We start from the raw sequence: 14,509 nt of genomic DNA, 5'->3' as shown, positions 1-14,509 counted from the left end.
CAATCAGTGCATCATCTATAACACATTTTCCGGGTTATGAGATTCTAGACCTATTTATTGTCTTAATTCTAGCCTTAGAATTTTTTGAAGCAATAATAGTATTATATCAGACACAATCACTCTAGTACTTACTACTTACTAAGTATTTACTATGACATCATACAGTATTCTGGAGCCTTAGAATGTTTTAAATTGAAGGTAATACTCCCAAATCCAAGCTTCTACTTGCAGATTCCTTTTGTCCTTAAAACTTCCTCTGCAGCCATCTTCATAGGGCCCTCAGGCTGCAGGGCAGGGCCTTGCGGTTGGTGATAAGCTTCCACTTGCTAACTTGTTTCTATGTCTATGCGGCCTATCTCTCCATTGCAACATAGCCTGGGATGACTACTCTCAAGCAGTGCACACATCCCATCCATCATTATTGTGCGTATCTTTTACTTTATGCTCACTATTACTTTTGCAAACGTTCTCAGTGACTTTATTTTTAAAAATGGAATGCGTCACAAATTTGCCCATCATTCTTGCATAGGAGCCACGCTTATCTTCTCTGTATCTGTCCCACATTAGAATATATGCTGCAAAGTGAGTACCCAGCGACTTTAGAGACTGCCCTCTGACTTAAAGAACTGTATAATACAAATACAAATCAGAGAAGGTAATGTTGAAGGAAAAGGAATTGTTCATTCCCGGATGATCATCTGCCCTCCCCCCGTGGGCAAGATCAACAGCTCTGCATTGTTTAGCTCACATATAATTGAAAGTAATTAATTTGCATGCTTGCTTCCCTGTTCTAATTGCCCGGATACTGGACCACTTCACTTATTCAGACCTATCTAGACCCTGTAAGCACTGGAGTTTAGCTTGAGGCTCTGTTTTATAGATAAATTGTGGTTTAGAAGAAAGATATGTACTTGAGATCAGAACGATTTAAAATGTGAGAACAATATTTGTTAAGCACTCATGCTAAGCCCCATTTCAAACTCTTCACATCTCTTAACTAATGTAATCTGCAAATCCCCAGGAAAAGAAAACAAAAGCTTGAGACAGTCCAGGCTCAATGTTGTGCATCCAGTTTGAGACAGAGTCAGACAGGTCTAGGATGGCTTAGCTCTGAGCCCTTTGCTCTTCCCACTACAAGAAACCACCTTAGGCAGTGGCTGGGGTCATATAAGTGGGGACATCTTGGAAACAAGGCTCGGATTCTCTTTTTCTCACATCAGGTGCTCCTCCAGTTTCAGTTCACATTCCTGATTTTAAAGTCTTCCAGTAGAGCCTCAGGACAGATTTCCCAAAAGATGGCACTCGGCCTCCCAGCCTCCCAGCTGGAGAAGCACCTTACTCCCCTCTCAGCCCACATGTATCAGCAGGGCCACAGAAATAGGCCTGTGCGGTTGGTGCACTGCATGAGTATTCACAGATCAGGGCATAAGTCGGGGCTAAGACCCAGCCTGTGGTGGCCCTATGAGTCGAAAGAAGGCTTTGTGTCCCTAAGAAAAGGGGGCATCCTTTTTTTGATTTCTACAAAGGCATCATATCCAGCAGTGGCCCTATCTCTGAGGTGTAGCTGAGTAAACTCCTGGAGGAGGTACATGTGATATAACTTAGCTAGGCTGGTAATCACATCCTCTCCTCCCGGTCACAGGGATTGTTTGAAGAATGAACACGTAAGTCATGTCAGGTCATTCTTGGTCAGAAAGATTGGGTTAGGATGCTTTTGTTTGATGGCTATGGACTTTCCTGGTAGAGGTGAGGGCTGGAGCTGCTACAACCATATTGAAAGTAGATAGATAGGGCCTGGCAATGAAGCCAATTCCCAGCAAAAAATGGTCAAGAAATAGAGAAAGAAAATTCTATCTGGTAACTCTGTTGGGCGATTGGTCAATGTATACCTGGAACTCAAATCTGCTTCTGAACTGTGGTGTAACATAAACCGATAAATTCTCTTTTTAGCTTGAGAAAGACTGGCTGTAAGTTGTCACCCAAAGAGAGCACATGAGCTTTTCCATACATACCCAGCAGGTGCGCCGCCCCCGCCACCGGGTCCCTTCCTGGCTGTATATTTTCACCACGGCACTTACCCTCCCGTACGACATTCTATCCCTATTTAGTTTATTGTTTGTTCACCTCCACTCCCCAGCCCTGCTGAAAGGCAGGCTCTAGGATGGCAAGGAATTTTACCTGTTCTCTTCACAGTTGGATTCCCAGCCCCTAAAATGAGTTCATGGTACACAGCATGTACTCAGTAAAGATTTGTTGAATGATATGCCTCCTCAGTGGACGACTGAGGATTACTAAAACTTCATAAGCATAAGTGAAAGTCTACACACTTCTAGAGTTAACCCAGGCTTCTAATAAGATGAATGGCTGCTTGTCTGTGCTTGGTAGAGTTACGCAGCTCTCACATGCACTTGTGATCTCAGGGAGGGTGCTTTGTTATTATAACCTCACCAAGACTGTCTTAAGTTGGTGATGCTTTTCAATTGGAATTATGATACGATATATTTTAAATACATTTATGGAATGACTGTTAGATTTTACTTTTTTGGTCGATCTGCTATCTAAGTAACTTTTTCAATTCTTATTTTGTTCATCTCCACTAATTTGCAATCGTAAGGTATTTTTCCTCTTAAAACTGTAAATGAATTAGGAGAAGAAGGTGTGTCATGGTGACTTTTATCTCTCACGTGTGCCATAGATGGAAAAAGGGTGTGAACTTTCCCCTTTCTGCGATTTTCTCATCCATGTTTTCTTTTCCTTCTTTTAGTTCCCAGGATAATACTGCAGGATCTGGCACTTATTCCAACAGGGTTCTGCGTGGCCCCATCAGTCTGGTATTCCCAATTTACCTATCATCTCTCTCATGGAATCTGAGACTTTGCTCTGTTTTCCTAAGAGTAACTTGCCCAGAGCTCCCTCAGGAGCTGGCAGCTGCTAGTTTGCGGAGGCTAACTATGTGCTTTGAAAGAATGACCATTTTCCTGTCGCCTTGTCTGAAAGCTCATTAGTAAGAGATTTATCTTTGGGGTTCACGAGCCTTTTGAATGTTTGAGAGCAGCAAAGGAAGACAAAAGACAAGAGAGCGCGAGGAGGGGATGGAGAGGGCCAGGGTCCACCCCTCCCACGGCCCCTTTCTTCCTTGCCCCTTCTTCCAGCCAGCACCCAGGAGCTGCTCACAGCCTGCTCAGGTCCCAGGTGGGCGTTCTCCGTGTTTACCAGCTGGCAGTGCAATGTGGATGAAGCGAGTGGCCGTCCACACTGCCTGAACTACAGGCTGCCCCTGTGCCTCCCCCTTGCTGGGGGCCTGGCCTCTGAGGAAGGTGAATGTGGTCACGCCAAAGCCAGGCTTTCCAGAATCATCAAGGTCATGTTGTTTCTTCTTATGTGCAAATTCATGGCCCACGTGGTCCTACGTCTTTGGAGGCAAAATTACCTTCCCATAACTGGTGCACCCACTCACAAGGAAGCCCCAGCCTCACAGGGAAAAGAGAATTGCACGAGGCCACACAGGTGGTGGGGTGTGTGGGGGCCAGGAAAACCTGCGCCCAGGTCCCATCAGTTTGACCCCACTGCCCCCGCTGTGACTGTCACCTCTTCTTGTAAGCTGAGAAACACTCAGAAGTAGATAACACCAGCTCACTCATTCCTGCTCAGAGGGTGGCAGCTGAGGGACGCTGTCACCTGTGTCCCTCCTCTGCTCAAAGCAGGACCACTGCTGGGGAGAGGGAGGCAGAGACGGGAGGAAGGGAACAAAGAAACACTTGGGTGTATTTCTGAGTCTCATTTCTCCCCTTTTGCCACTATTGACTGGAACACAGTGAGCTCCTATGTATCCAGCTGTTTATTAAGAGAATTTATGGTCCACATCAGCCTAGTGGGGGCTCTACTGGCAGATGTTCCCTCGGCCAAAGGAAAAACAAGCAGGTGGCTGAGGGGAAGCTCTGGGCTGTGAAGGGTAGAAGAGAGCGGAAGCTAATGGGGGAGGAGGCTCCTCTTCCTCTCGTCCTCAGGCACTGTCTGAGCTTTCCTGGGTTGGGGGGTGTCTCACTCTCCTAGTCTGCTCAAGACAGCTGGAGAGAGGGGACCAGGACGGGAGAGCACTGCAGACAGGGATTGTGGGGTGAACATCAGAGCTAGAAGCCACTGTTGTACCAAAGCTAACATCTCTGTCTCTGAGCCTAAAAACAGTCAGTGCAATCGAGGCCTGTGGCTCTCAGCTGCTTGGTTTCCTCTCTGAGATAATGGTCAAACTCAGCCAGTGTGGCGGAGGAGGGAAAGCAAGGGGATCGTGCAAGAAGGTGCCTGTCCTGATCCACACTCTATGGCCTATGTCTCCACAGGAAGTGCTGGCGCCGGCTGCATTCGCGGTCATTCCAGGTTAAAAAGTCTGTAAGGGAATTGACAGACATTTACATTCTGGTGCGGAGCTGAGCTGACCAGCGTTACCTCGGTGTTTTGTTTGGAGTTATGGCTAAGGTCATGTTTTTATTTGTCAAATCGCCTAGACAGTGGTGCGAGTTGTTTGGTCAAACACCAGCATAAATGTTGAAGGTATTTTTAGAGGAGGTTAGCGTTTGCATCAGTGGGCTTCGAGGAAAGCATATTGCCCTCCATTGCATGTGTGGGCCTCATCTGATCAGTTAAAGGCCCAGAAGGAAGGAATTCTGCCTCCAAATTGCCTTTGCTCAAGACTGCAACATCACTGGCTCACACCTGTAATCCTAACATTTTGGGAAGCCAAGATGGGTGTATTGCTTGAGCTCAGGAGTTCAAGACTAGCCTCAGCCAGAGCAAGACCCCCATCTCTACTAAAAATAGAAAAACTAGCTGGATGTGGTGGTGGGTGCTTGTAGTCCCAGCTACTCAGGAGACTGAGGCAAGAGGATTGCTTGAGCTTAAGAGTTTGAGGTTGCTGTGAGCTGTGACACTACAGCACTCTAACCAGGATGACATACTGAGACTCTGTCTCAAAAAAAAAAAAAAAAAGACTGAAACATGAGCTCACAGGGAAAATTCAGCCTGCTGGCCTGAGCTGTGGATTTCAGACTTGCTAACTTCAACAACCACATGAACTAGTTCCTCAGGTGATAAGCACTTCACACATGTTAAGATGATCAGTACCATTACGTAACCCTTGTAGGAGATAAGGAATCTGCCCATAGGAAAATACAGCGCAGTTAAGTGGAGGAGCCAAAATTCTACCCTGGGCATTCAGAATGCAGCACAAACTCTGCTGAATGTGAATTATTTTTAACTGACAAACTCCAGTTATCATTATGAAATGTCTCAAAGTGAACCAGTAGGTAATTTAGAAAATTCTGTCAGTTGCAGATTTCCAGAGACACAAAACAGTTACAAGGGGGGTCAGCAAGGGTGAGGGCAGGACACAGAAGGGTGCTGCATGGTGGCGCCTGTGGCTCAGTGGGTAGGGCACTGGCCCCATATACCGAGGGTGGCAGGTTCAAACCCAGCCCCAGCCAGACTGCAACAAAAAAAATAGCCAGGTTGTGGTGGGCACCTATAGTCCCAGCTACTCGGAGTCTGAGGCAAGAGAATTGCCTAAGCCCAGGAGTTGGAGGTTGCTGTGAGCTGTGACATCACAGCACTCTACCAAGGGGGACAAAGTAAGGCTGTGTCTCCAAAAAAAAAAAAGAAAGTGCCCTGCAGTTAGTTCTAAATATAGACAAAAAAAAGTCCCCGTCTCAGACAGAAGGAGAATGCATGTGTGGCTATGTATTGGGACATTAATATTATTTTGATTTAAATAAAAAGTTAGAAATTAAATCTGGGGGCAAAATCTATTATACGAGAATAAAATGACATTGATGGGACATTGATGAGGGAGATGTGCATTTAAATTCTATCTTCCACCAGTTGTTCTTGAATCCTTGCTTCATTCCCTGTGTTCTTTTGTCTTAGGAGTCTGTGTTCTGATTACAAAGAGCTGGGTCAAGTAACCGCAGGAAAGGAAAGGAACCCAAAGACACAAGGTCGGGAGTCAGCGTCAGGCTTCTGCTTCTTGTGCATATAACACGGCACCCTTGGCTGATGTGGTCATGGGCTAACAGGAAAAAGACTTTGCTCGAGAACCTTCCACTAGGAATCTCAGAGTCCTAGGGACCGGGGGACTTGGGGAGGCAACTGGTCTACTGTTTCCCAAAAGCCATTCTGGCGTCCAGCTGCGGAGATTCTGACAGTGTAGATCTGAAAAGAGAATCTCTGGAACTTTTATTTTTGAGCTGTTCCTCATCTGATTCTGCTGCACCATCAAGCCTCTCTTCTAACATTTCAGTGCTTCAACTGCATTTAAAAATTACAATGTCCACCTTTTTCTTGGTTAACTCTAGTGATGGGTTTCTCACTACTCTCTGGGGTAGCCCACTCTGTGTTTGAACAATACTAACTGTTCCGATTTTTCCTTAATTTGGGTAGACATCCACATTGGGAGCTTCTACTGACCAGTTTATTGTGTTCCTTCTATTGGAACTGATGCCTTAAACAGCAACAACTGTGGTCTCTGCTGGGCTGTGAAAATCCCTCCCCTGGCTTTTAATCTCTGTAGATCTTCCCTGGAGTCTGTGTCCTCCCATCCACCCTTCACCACTTGCTGTCAGAAAGTTTTCTTGCTCTCTGGTTTGTTCTCATTAGCTTTATTCCTCAGACAACAGTAAACACCACTCCACGTCCTGTGGGAGCAGCCCCAGTATCCAGGTCCTCGGGCTGGGCCCTGTCCCAGGCCCACTTTGTAGCTACTAGGGCCTTGTTACCAGGGCACCAGGATGGCCTGTTATACCCTCACAGATGTTCTCAAATACATGACCTTCAACATCAAGTATCTTTTTCAATTTTAAAATTCTGCATTTTTGTTTTACGTCTGAAATCTTCCATATTCCTTATTAGCTATGGTTCTTGACAGGGGGTGAATTTGCCCCCCCACAGGGAACATTTGGCAGTATCTGCAGACATGTTCAGCTGTCACCACCCAGGAAGGCTGTGGCATCTACTGAGCGGAGACAGGGGATGGCGCTAAGTCTCCTACAGGGTACAAGACAGACCCTCACAACAGAGAATCATCCAGCGCAAGGTGTCATTAGTTCCAAACTTAGTGTGGAGAGCAGCAAATGAAGGCAGGCAAGGGAAGGAAAAGGCTCACGCAGCGGTGTGCACTGCAGAGGGCGCTCTGGCCACTCATCCTGGGAAGAAGAATCAGGGAAACTAACATGAGGGAAGAATCCAGGCAAAGACCAGTTCTCCAGGGCTCCTGGGGAACCCCAATTTTAAAGAAGTTAAGAGGAATCCACTTGATTTCACTACGTGTATTTGCTTCCTATAGTGTGTGTTTCCCAAAATGGCGATGAATGTCCCTCTCCTGGTCTACAATGTGATCTTAAAATAAATATATTTAAGAAAAAAATGTGTGCATTTAAAGAAAATATTGAGTAAATAACTGGACCTCTATGGCAAAGATTGTGAAGTGGTCACAAAGGACTGAAGGTTGGTAACTAATGTCTGCAGCAAGGCTATCGTCCTGGGGGAGAAAAGAGTTGCCCCGTGTGAAGTGGGGAGGTTGGGAAGGGAAGGCCCCACATCCATTTTTGCTCCTACTGCAAACTGGGAGGTGGTGGGGGTGACGTGCTAGAACTTACTGTTGCTGGAGCTCAGCTCTGTACGGTGCTTGCCCCCACAGTCCAGCTTGCCCGCCCAGGCTCTGTCCAGATAGGCGGCTCTGTTGATCCACTGCCACGGCTGCCTCTGCAACGACCGGAGGTGGAAGAAGTGCGCAGGTTGACACCCCCCCGTGCTCACAGCCAGTGTGGTCTCCCTAGTCCCCTTTAAAACTTAGTTTTCATTGTAAAAATTAGGAAAGTACAGAAATGCAAAGGAAGGAAAAACAGAAAAGTCACTCCATTCAACCACTCAGAGGAAAACATTGGCATATTCACTTTTGGCATAAACACTTTCATGTATCATTACATTTTGATGCACTAAAAATACAATCTTTAAAATATATACTCAATTTTGTTTCTTGCTTTCTGAACATTTTTTAATGGTAAGGAGGTACTGTAATTTACCTTAATAGTCTTCTAGTGATTGATAGGTATGTTATCATTATTATAAAGAATGCCACTGTGAACAACTTTGTTCATAAAGCTGTTTTAAAAATTATTTCCTTGGGATAGAATCCCAGAAGTAGAATTAATGGATCAAAGAGTATATTTTGAGGTTATTGATACTCATTGCCAAAGTGCTTTCCAAAAATAGTTCCATTGTAGGGACTCAGACCCTCACCAATGGGCACAAGGACCATTTCTCCATATCCTTAAAAATATCACTCATTAAGACAAAGCAAAAGTTGATGATCTGAAAAGTCAAATTCTATTGTTGTTTTGTTTGCATTTCTTTGATTACTAGAAACATGGCACAAATTTTAGAATGTTTGTCACTTATTTTCTTCCATCATAAATATAAAAGATTAAACTACAAAAAAAAATCTTGCAGAAGTAGATGTAAATAATCACCCTATCTCTGAATGACAGAGTTCTGATTCATAGAAACACGAAAATAGAAAAATATAAGATTTCTGAAAGTCAAATAAACACCATTGAAAGGTACAGAATTGCATAAAATATTTGTAAGAACTATGACAGGTGATTGCTAGTTTTCTATAACAGTGTTCAAGAAGAGAAAAAACACAACTATTAGATGAATACTGAAGGATAAACTGTCATTCATGAAGGGGAGTGTGCTATCTTTAGGAGTTTTGTCAAGAAAGAGAAAGCAGGGGGGAGGGTTCTAGAAGCCCAGCAAAGAATCAGTCAACCCTAAACCCCACATCTAGACCTCAGCACTCAGCCACTCCTTACGGAGATCCCACATGCCATTCCTTATGCTAAGGTATTGGTGAAAGAACAGTGAGAGTCTAGCGAAAAAAACCAAGGGTAACATAAAAAGGATAACAACATCCAAGAAAAATGTTACCTGAATGTTTTCAACTGTAACTCAAGTCAAAGGAGAATTTAATTAATCTCAGTCTCATAACAGATCTGTGTGTATATAGAGATATACAGTAGACCCTCCAGAGTTGACCATCTCCCTACACTGACCACCTCCTTAAATTGACCTAGTTTTCATAGACTGGACATGCACTCAGTGGACGTTCCTTTTGTTGACCACCTCCATATGGTCAACTGTTGACCACCAGTTTGTTACAGTCCCTTGGGCGGTCAACTTACAGAAGTTCTTCTGTGTGTACAAGCACACACACACACACACAAAAAATGTATATTTATACAAACTTTTTTCTTTGAAGGCTCTGCGATGCTGGTAATTTTGTGTTCTAAGATTCAGGAGGACCTTAATTAGACAGAAGGTTTATAAAATAGTTCCATTTTAATCCTATCCTCCACTGAGAGCAAGACCTGGGTCCTCGACCTTGAGACCTTGGTCTCCTATCAGTTGAAGCTCATGAGGGACGACCCATCATCTGCACCCTTGTTAGCAGGCCAGGAGCCCGTTTCCCAGAAAGGGGCTATCCATCTTGCTTTCCCAGATGGCATTTGTGGGGATTCTGAGGTTACCTTCTGTGGGTCACACAAGCCAATCCCTACAGGCTGGTTTCTTTAATAGCCACTTAAGCACTCTGCTATGATGCTCACTCCCTTTAAATTCAGGACAGATGCCAGGTAGGATCCATTTTCATAGGACTGACACTCCAGCTACATGCAAGGGAAGGCCCCATTAATGATGCCTTGAGGCTTAAAAGTACAGCCTTCTCCACAGAACCTTAGTGTGCCAAGTGGGAAGGACATGCACAGCCTGGCCTCCTCCGGACATTGTGATCCAGCCCCCAGGAAGACTCGGGAGAAACAACTGCCACAGCCTCAGTTCTCAGACAAAGAGGAAGCTCAAAGCCAGGGCAGGAGATTTAGGGTCAGAGGAGGTGTCTGGGGTCCTGGCCTTGCCCCTTGTTAGTGTATATGACTTTGACAAGTCACTTCACCTCTCTGAGGCTCAGTTTCCTCATCTGTAAAATGGAAAAAATAATGACTGATATTTGGGAGTTTTTATAAGCACTAACTGTATTGTATTATAAAATACTGCATTTCAACAAATCTAAGAGACCACTGATCGTAAAACGTGCTCTTATTTTCCATCCTATTAAGAAATAAAGAAAATGGGGATCATGCCTATAATTTATCCTATTAGGGTACATGTGAATTTGTGTAAAGGTTGAATATAAATGTCTTAACACAACAATTATGAGAAAGACATGATGGCTATGTTAGCCAGTTGGATGAGAGTTTCCCAAACTGCATATGGAAGCAACACACTGTATCCTATGATAGAATTAATATACACAATTATGATCTAATAAAAAATTAAAAAAAAAAAGAAATAAAGAAAAAAAATCACTACCAGGGGGTCCATGACAGACTGTTGCTGGTAGCACATGCCTGATTCGGGGGTGTTAGAATGAGAACACAGGTGCACCAGAGAACAGATAATGAGGGGCTCCTCCCGGAACACCTGGGCACCTCACAAATGCTGTCACATCTAATCCTAACAACAGTCTTAGGAAGTAGGGCCCATTTTTACTTGACAGATGGGAAGATGGAGCATGAGGAAAGGGTGAGGAGACAGGGAACAGAGCCCACACCTGCCTAATTCCCAAGCCTCTGTCTCTTTTATTTTACGTTATTATTTACGTTATTCCTGTCACTCAGGAACAACACACTGTATATTGGAAATGGTGGTCTATAACTTATTTTTACCAAAAAAATAATTGCTACCAAATTAGTATAGGAGGAATTGCCTAAAAATCTGAGGTGAGAGAAGGAAAGAGGCTCCTTGATATGATGGTTTTGGATTCCTGGATCCCGGGAATTCACTTGCCAATTGAAGATGAAGGCACCTGTTCGCCCCCTTTCCGGCAGTAGCCACACCATCAGCTCTGGTTGAACTGGGGTTTCTTCCCGTGGGTTAAGTTGCACTAGATGCCGATATGTAACTATCTGCCCAGCTGCAACTTCTAACAAGTTCAGCTCTAAATCCAGATCTGTTCTTTACACTGATCCCAAATTCTTCTCTCTTCCTCAGCCAGGGTGCTGACTTCTTTCATATCCAAGGAGTGAAATCTGCATTTTTCTCATAGATTAATAAATGGTAATCATCCACAGTTTTAAGGATTATGTGGAACACATACCATGATTAATTCTTGTTCTACAACCAGAAACCTATTGTTCAATTGAACAAGGCAAACATTTATGTGTACGTGTGTGTGTACACATTTTACCTTTTACTTTTCCTTCGGTTGTGTTATAGTTTCTGTCCTCATGACAAGAAGCTGAATTAACTTAATAAAAGCACAGTGTGGGCCGTGGCTGCTCAGGCCTTGCCTGCTCCCAGTATTCCTTTTGCTATTTTACCTGAGATTAGATGTAACTGCTGTTTAATAACAATTTTGTCCTCACACTTGCAAACCATGCTACCACACCAAAATGGTCTTCTACCTGTAATTCTACTTGATTCTCAAATAGGTAAGGCAGGCATGCCAGATCACCACTCAGCCCTTTTTGAGCACCAACTGTGTACCAGCCACAGATGAGTCCCGTCACAGAAGGGGAAGCAGGTGTGGCGTCTTGAAGTGATTGATTACTGGTCCTCATTCACCCAGCTGGGAGACTTCTGCCTCTTCCAGCTGTGACCAGATCACATGTGCATCTCACCATTCCCTCCTCCAGCGCGAGGTGTCTGGGGAGCTGCGGTTGGCTGGCAGCGCTGGTGAGGAATGGGCCAGCCAGAGGCGGCTGGGGCCGATTCCAGGCCCCTTAGGCGCTTTCTCAGCTAACTGGTCTTGGCATTGGTAACCCTGCTAAGGCCAGAGTCAATCTCGGGGGCTGTTCTTTCTTTAAGAACCTGAATTGAGCCTCTGCCTTGTGTCATGGGCTCTGTGCATGTTGTTCTAATGAATCCCCTGCCACCCATGAGATAAAAAGCGTCATCCCATGTTACGGCCTGGGGACAGGTAAAGGGAGGCACAGCCATGCGCAGCAGGCTGCAGTGAGCTTTACACTCAGGTCAGTGTCCTCAGATTCCACAGATGACACAGAACCGGCACTGGCGTCTCTGGAGATGGGCAGCACAAACGTCTCTCCAGGTTTCATCAGGTTATCACTGGGGACTGAGCAGCAGGCCCGTGGTCTGCGTGAGCTCTCTTTCCTCCCACAGGGGAGTCTCTCTGTCTCTCTATCCCCTTCTCACACAGCTGTTCAAGACTCAGCTCAGACTTCACTTCGTCCCCTAACCCTGTCCTGTGATGACTTCTGCAGTTCTGCGGGCCACTCTGGCTGTAGTCATTTCTGATCACAACCACCTTGACATTGTCTGTTTAAATGTCACAAGCCTTACCTGACCGTGGACTTTCAAAGGCCACAGAGCCCTTTTCATTCTGCATTCGCGTTTTGTATTTTGCAGCTGTCAGGTGGTGGTGGCTCCATCTCTGCTTTCTGTTTTTTCTTTTTCACTATCGGTTATAGACACGGATTCTGCAGCCCGCTGGGCCCAGATTCCCCTGGGTGCTCACAGGGCTCCCCATCGGTGCCTTCAGTTACACACTTGTGCTGTTTCCCTCTTCAGAGACACCACTGCACCGACTCTGCTGAGGGCACTTCCCAGCGCTGCCTGTTTGGTCATCTCATAGACCAGTGTCTTATCTCACGGCACACCTGAACCTATAAACTTCCACAGCACACTTAAATTACATTGATCAAAAAAAGAGTAAAAAAAAATATATATATATATGCTTTTTGTGCTTTGAACTTCTTTTGAAAATAATTGAATAAGTAATCTTTAAAATTTTCAGAGCTGGTGGCAGTGCCTGTGGCTCATAGGAGTAGGGTGCCGGCCCCATATGCAGAAGGTGGTAGGTTCAAACCCAGCCCTGGCCAAAAACTGCAAAAAAAAATTTTTTTTTCAGAGCACCCCAGTGTGCCACAGAACACCAGCTGGAGATCACTGTCGTAGACTACGCCTCAGGGAAGTAAAATCGCTATAGCTGTGCGCTGTGTGGAGCTGCGGACCTTCCTTCCAGGCTCTGGGACAGTTCCCTCCTGGTGTCGGTGTCTCCACGGCGCCTGCTCCAGGCCTGGCTACACACCCCTCTCTTTCTGACATGTCTTGTACAGAAACTTGGTCATTCTTTCTGCTCATCTTCTCATCCTCCCTTGATCTATGTGTTTCTGTCTTCTCTAACGACAGTGAGCATGTGGAGGGCAGGGGCCATTCTCATCCTTCCTCTGTGCCCTATAGCTCTCTGGGGACTGGGCACACACCACCCGCTTCACCCATGCTCACTAGCTGGAACATGGTGAGAGGTGAACACACAACCTTCCCCTCCTCTCCACTTCTCCAAAGAGGCAGCTTTTCCTGAATTCTGGGGAAAGACCTTTGCTCCTGGACCAAGTGAAAGCTCAGGCTGGTCCTTCACTCTAGAGAAGCCAGACCAGCAGGAAACCAAGTTCTTACCAGAGGCCAGTTCCTCAGCTTCCGGAAGTTTCCATAGTTATTGGACCTGTGGTAAAACCATCCATTGGCACGCCTGGGTCTCATGATGATATCTGCAGACAAACAAAAAGCTATTACAAGTCATGATAGGGAAAGATCCATTCCCAGGCTCCACCGTTTAGAGGCCCAGAACCCCCTGAATGGAGTAGTCCCTTCTAATCTGCTGAAAATGTACACTGTCCATGTACCTCCTCCCAGCCTCCCTCAAAGGGACCTACGGCCTTTTACCAGTGGGGCTGTGCACTGGGGGAAAGGAAACAATCAGACTTTTCTGGGATTCCTAGACACTGGATCTGAATTGCCACTGATTGTAGGAGACCCAAAATGTCACTGGGTCCACCAGTCAGAGTGGGTCACGGAAGTCAGGTGATTGGTGGAGTTTTAGGTCAGTCTGTCTCATGATGGGTCCACTGGGTCCCCTAACCCTGTCCTGTGGTGACTTCTCCAGTTCCAGAATGCGTGATGGGAACAGGTGCGCCCAGCAACCAGCAGAATCTTATACTGAAGGTCAAACAACAGTCACTTAAGGCAGCATGACTTTGAGGGGCAATGGCAGGAAGTGGCAGGCACCACTGTGAGGGAGAGATTTTGGCATGGGGGACGTGGTTAGATGGCACGGGGCTGGGGCTTGAGACTGGGTAGGCTGTGTGTCTGCCTCAAGGAGAGAAGACACATACATTTTGGGCAAAGGGCATGGGCTGGGCAGAAAAATGGAGACAAGAAAGTACAGGCACACACAGAAAAGCAAGCGCTTTGTCAGTCAGACAACCACAGCAGAAAGAAACAGGAAAGAAGCACGGCCTAGAAACAAAGGAGCTGTGACCCAGAGAGGCCACACTCTGACTGCTGGCCAGTTGCTGCGTGGGCCATGTCATGTGATGGTTTCTGAAGAGGGGAGATGGCTGGGGGAGGAGGGGAAGGTTTCTGAAGAGGGGAGATGGGGGGGAGG

At 45.8% G+C, this 14,509-nt stretch overlaps 1 protein-coding gene and 1 non-coding gene across 2 annotated transcripts in view; both read right to left on the bottom strand.

The window, feature by feature from the left end:
* Positions 1-484: 484 nt before the first annotated feature.
* On the bottom strand, positions 485-590 carry LOC111726629. Its single transcript, XR_002774364.1, has one exon. It is a non-coding gene; the product is annotated as a U6 spliceosomal RNA (small nuclear RNA).
* Positions 591-4,316: 3,726 nt separating this feature from the next.
* Positions 4,317-14,509, bottom strand: part of REG4 (regenerating family member 4) — a 14,880-nt gene continuing 4,687 nt past the window's right edge. The window contains 5 exon segments of the mRNA XM_003793806.1: positions 4,317-4,384; positions 7,644-7,749; positions 9,576-9,713; positions 11,681-11,686; positions 13,522-13,613. Coding sequence (XP_003793854.1) covers positions 4,317-4,384; positions 7,644-7,749; positions 9,576-9,713; positions 11,681-11,686; positions 13,522-13,613 — 410 coding nt within the window.

The sequence above is a fragment of the Otolemur garnettii genome, unplaced genomic scaffold (genome assembly GCF_000181295.1).
Source record: "Otolemur garnettii isolate 467f Iridium unplaced genomic scaffold, OtoGar3 scaffold00073, whole genome shotgun sequence".
Taxonomy (NCBI): domain Eukaryota; kingdom Metazoa; phylum Chordata; class Mammalia; order Primates; family Galagidae; genus Otolemur; species Otolemur garnettii.
Note: the sequence above shows the minus strand (reverse complement) of the source record. Positions and strands in the feature narration are given on the sequence as shown.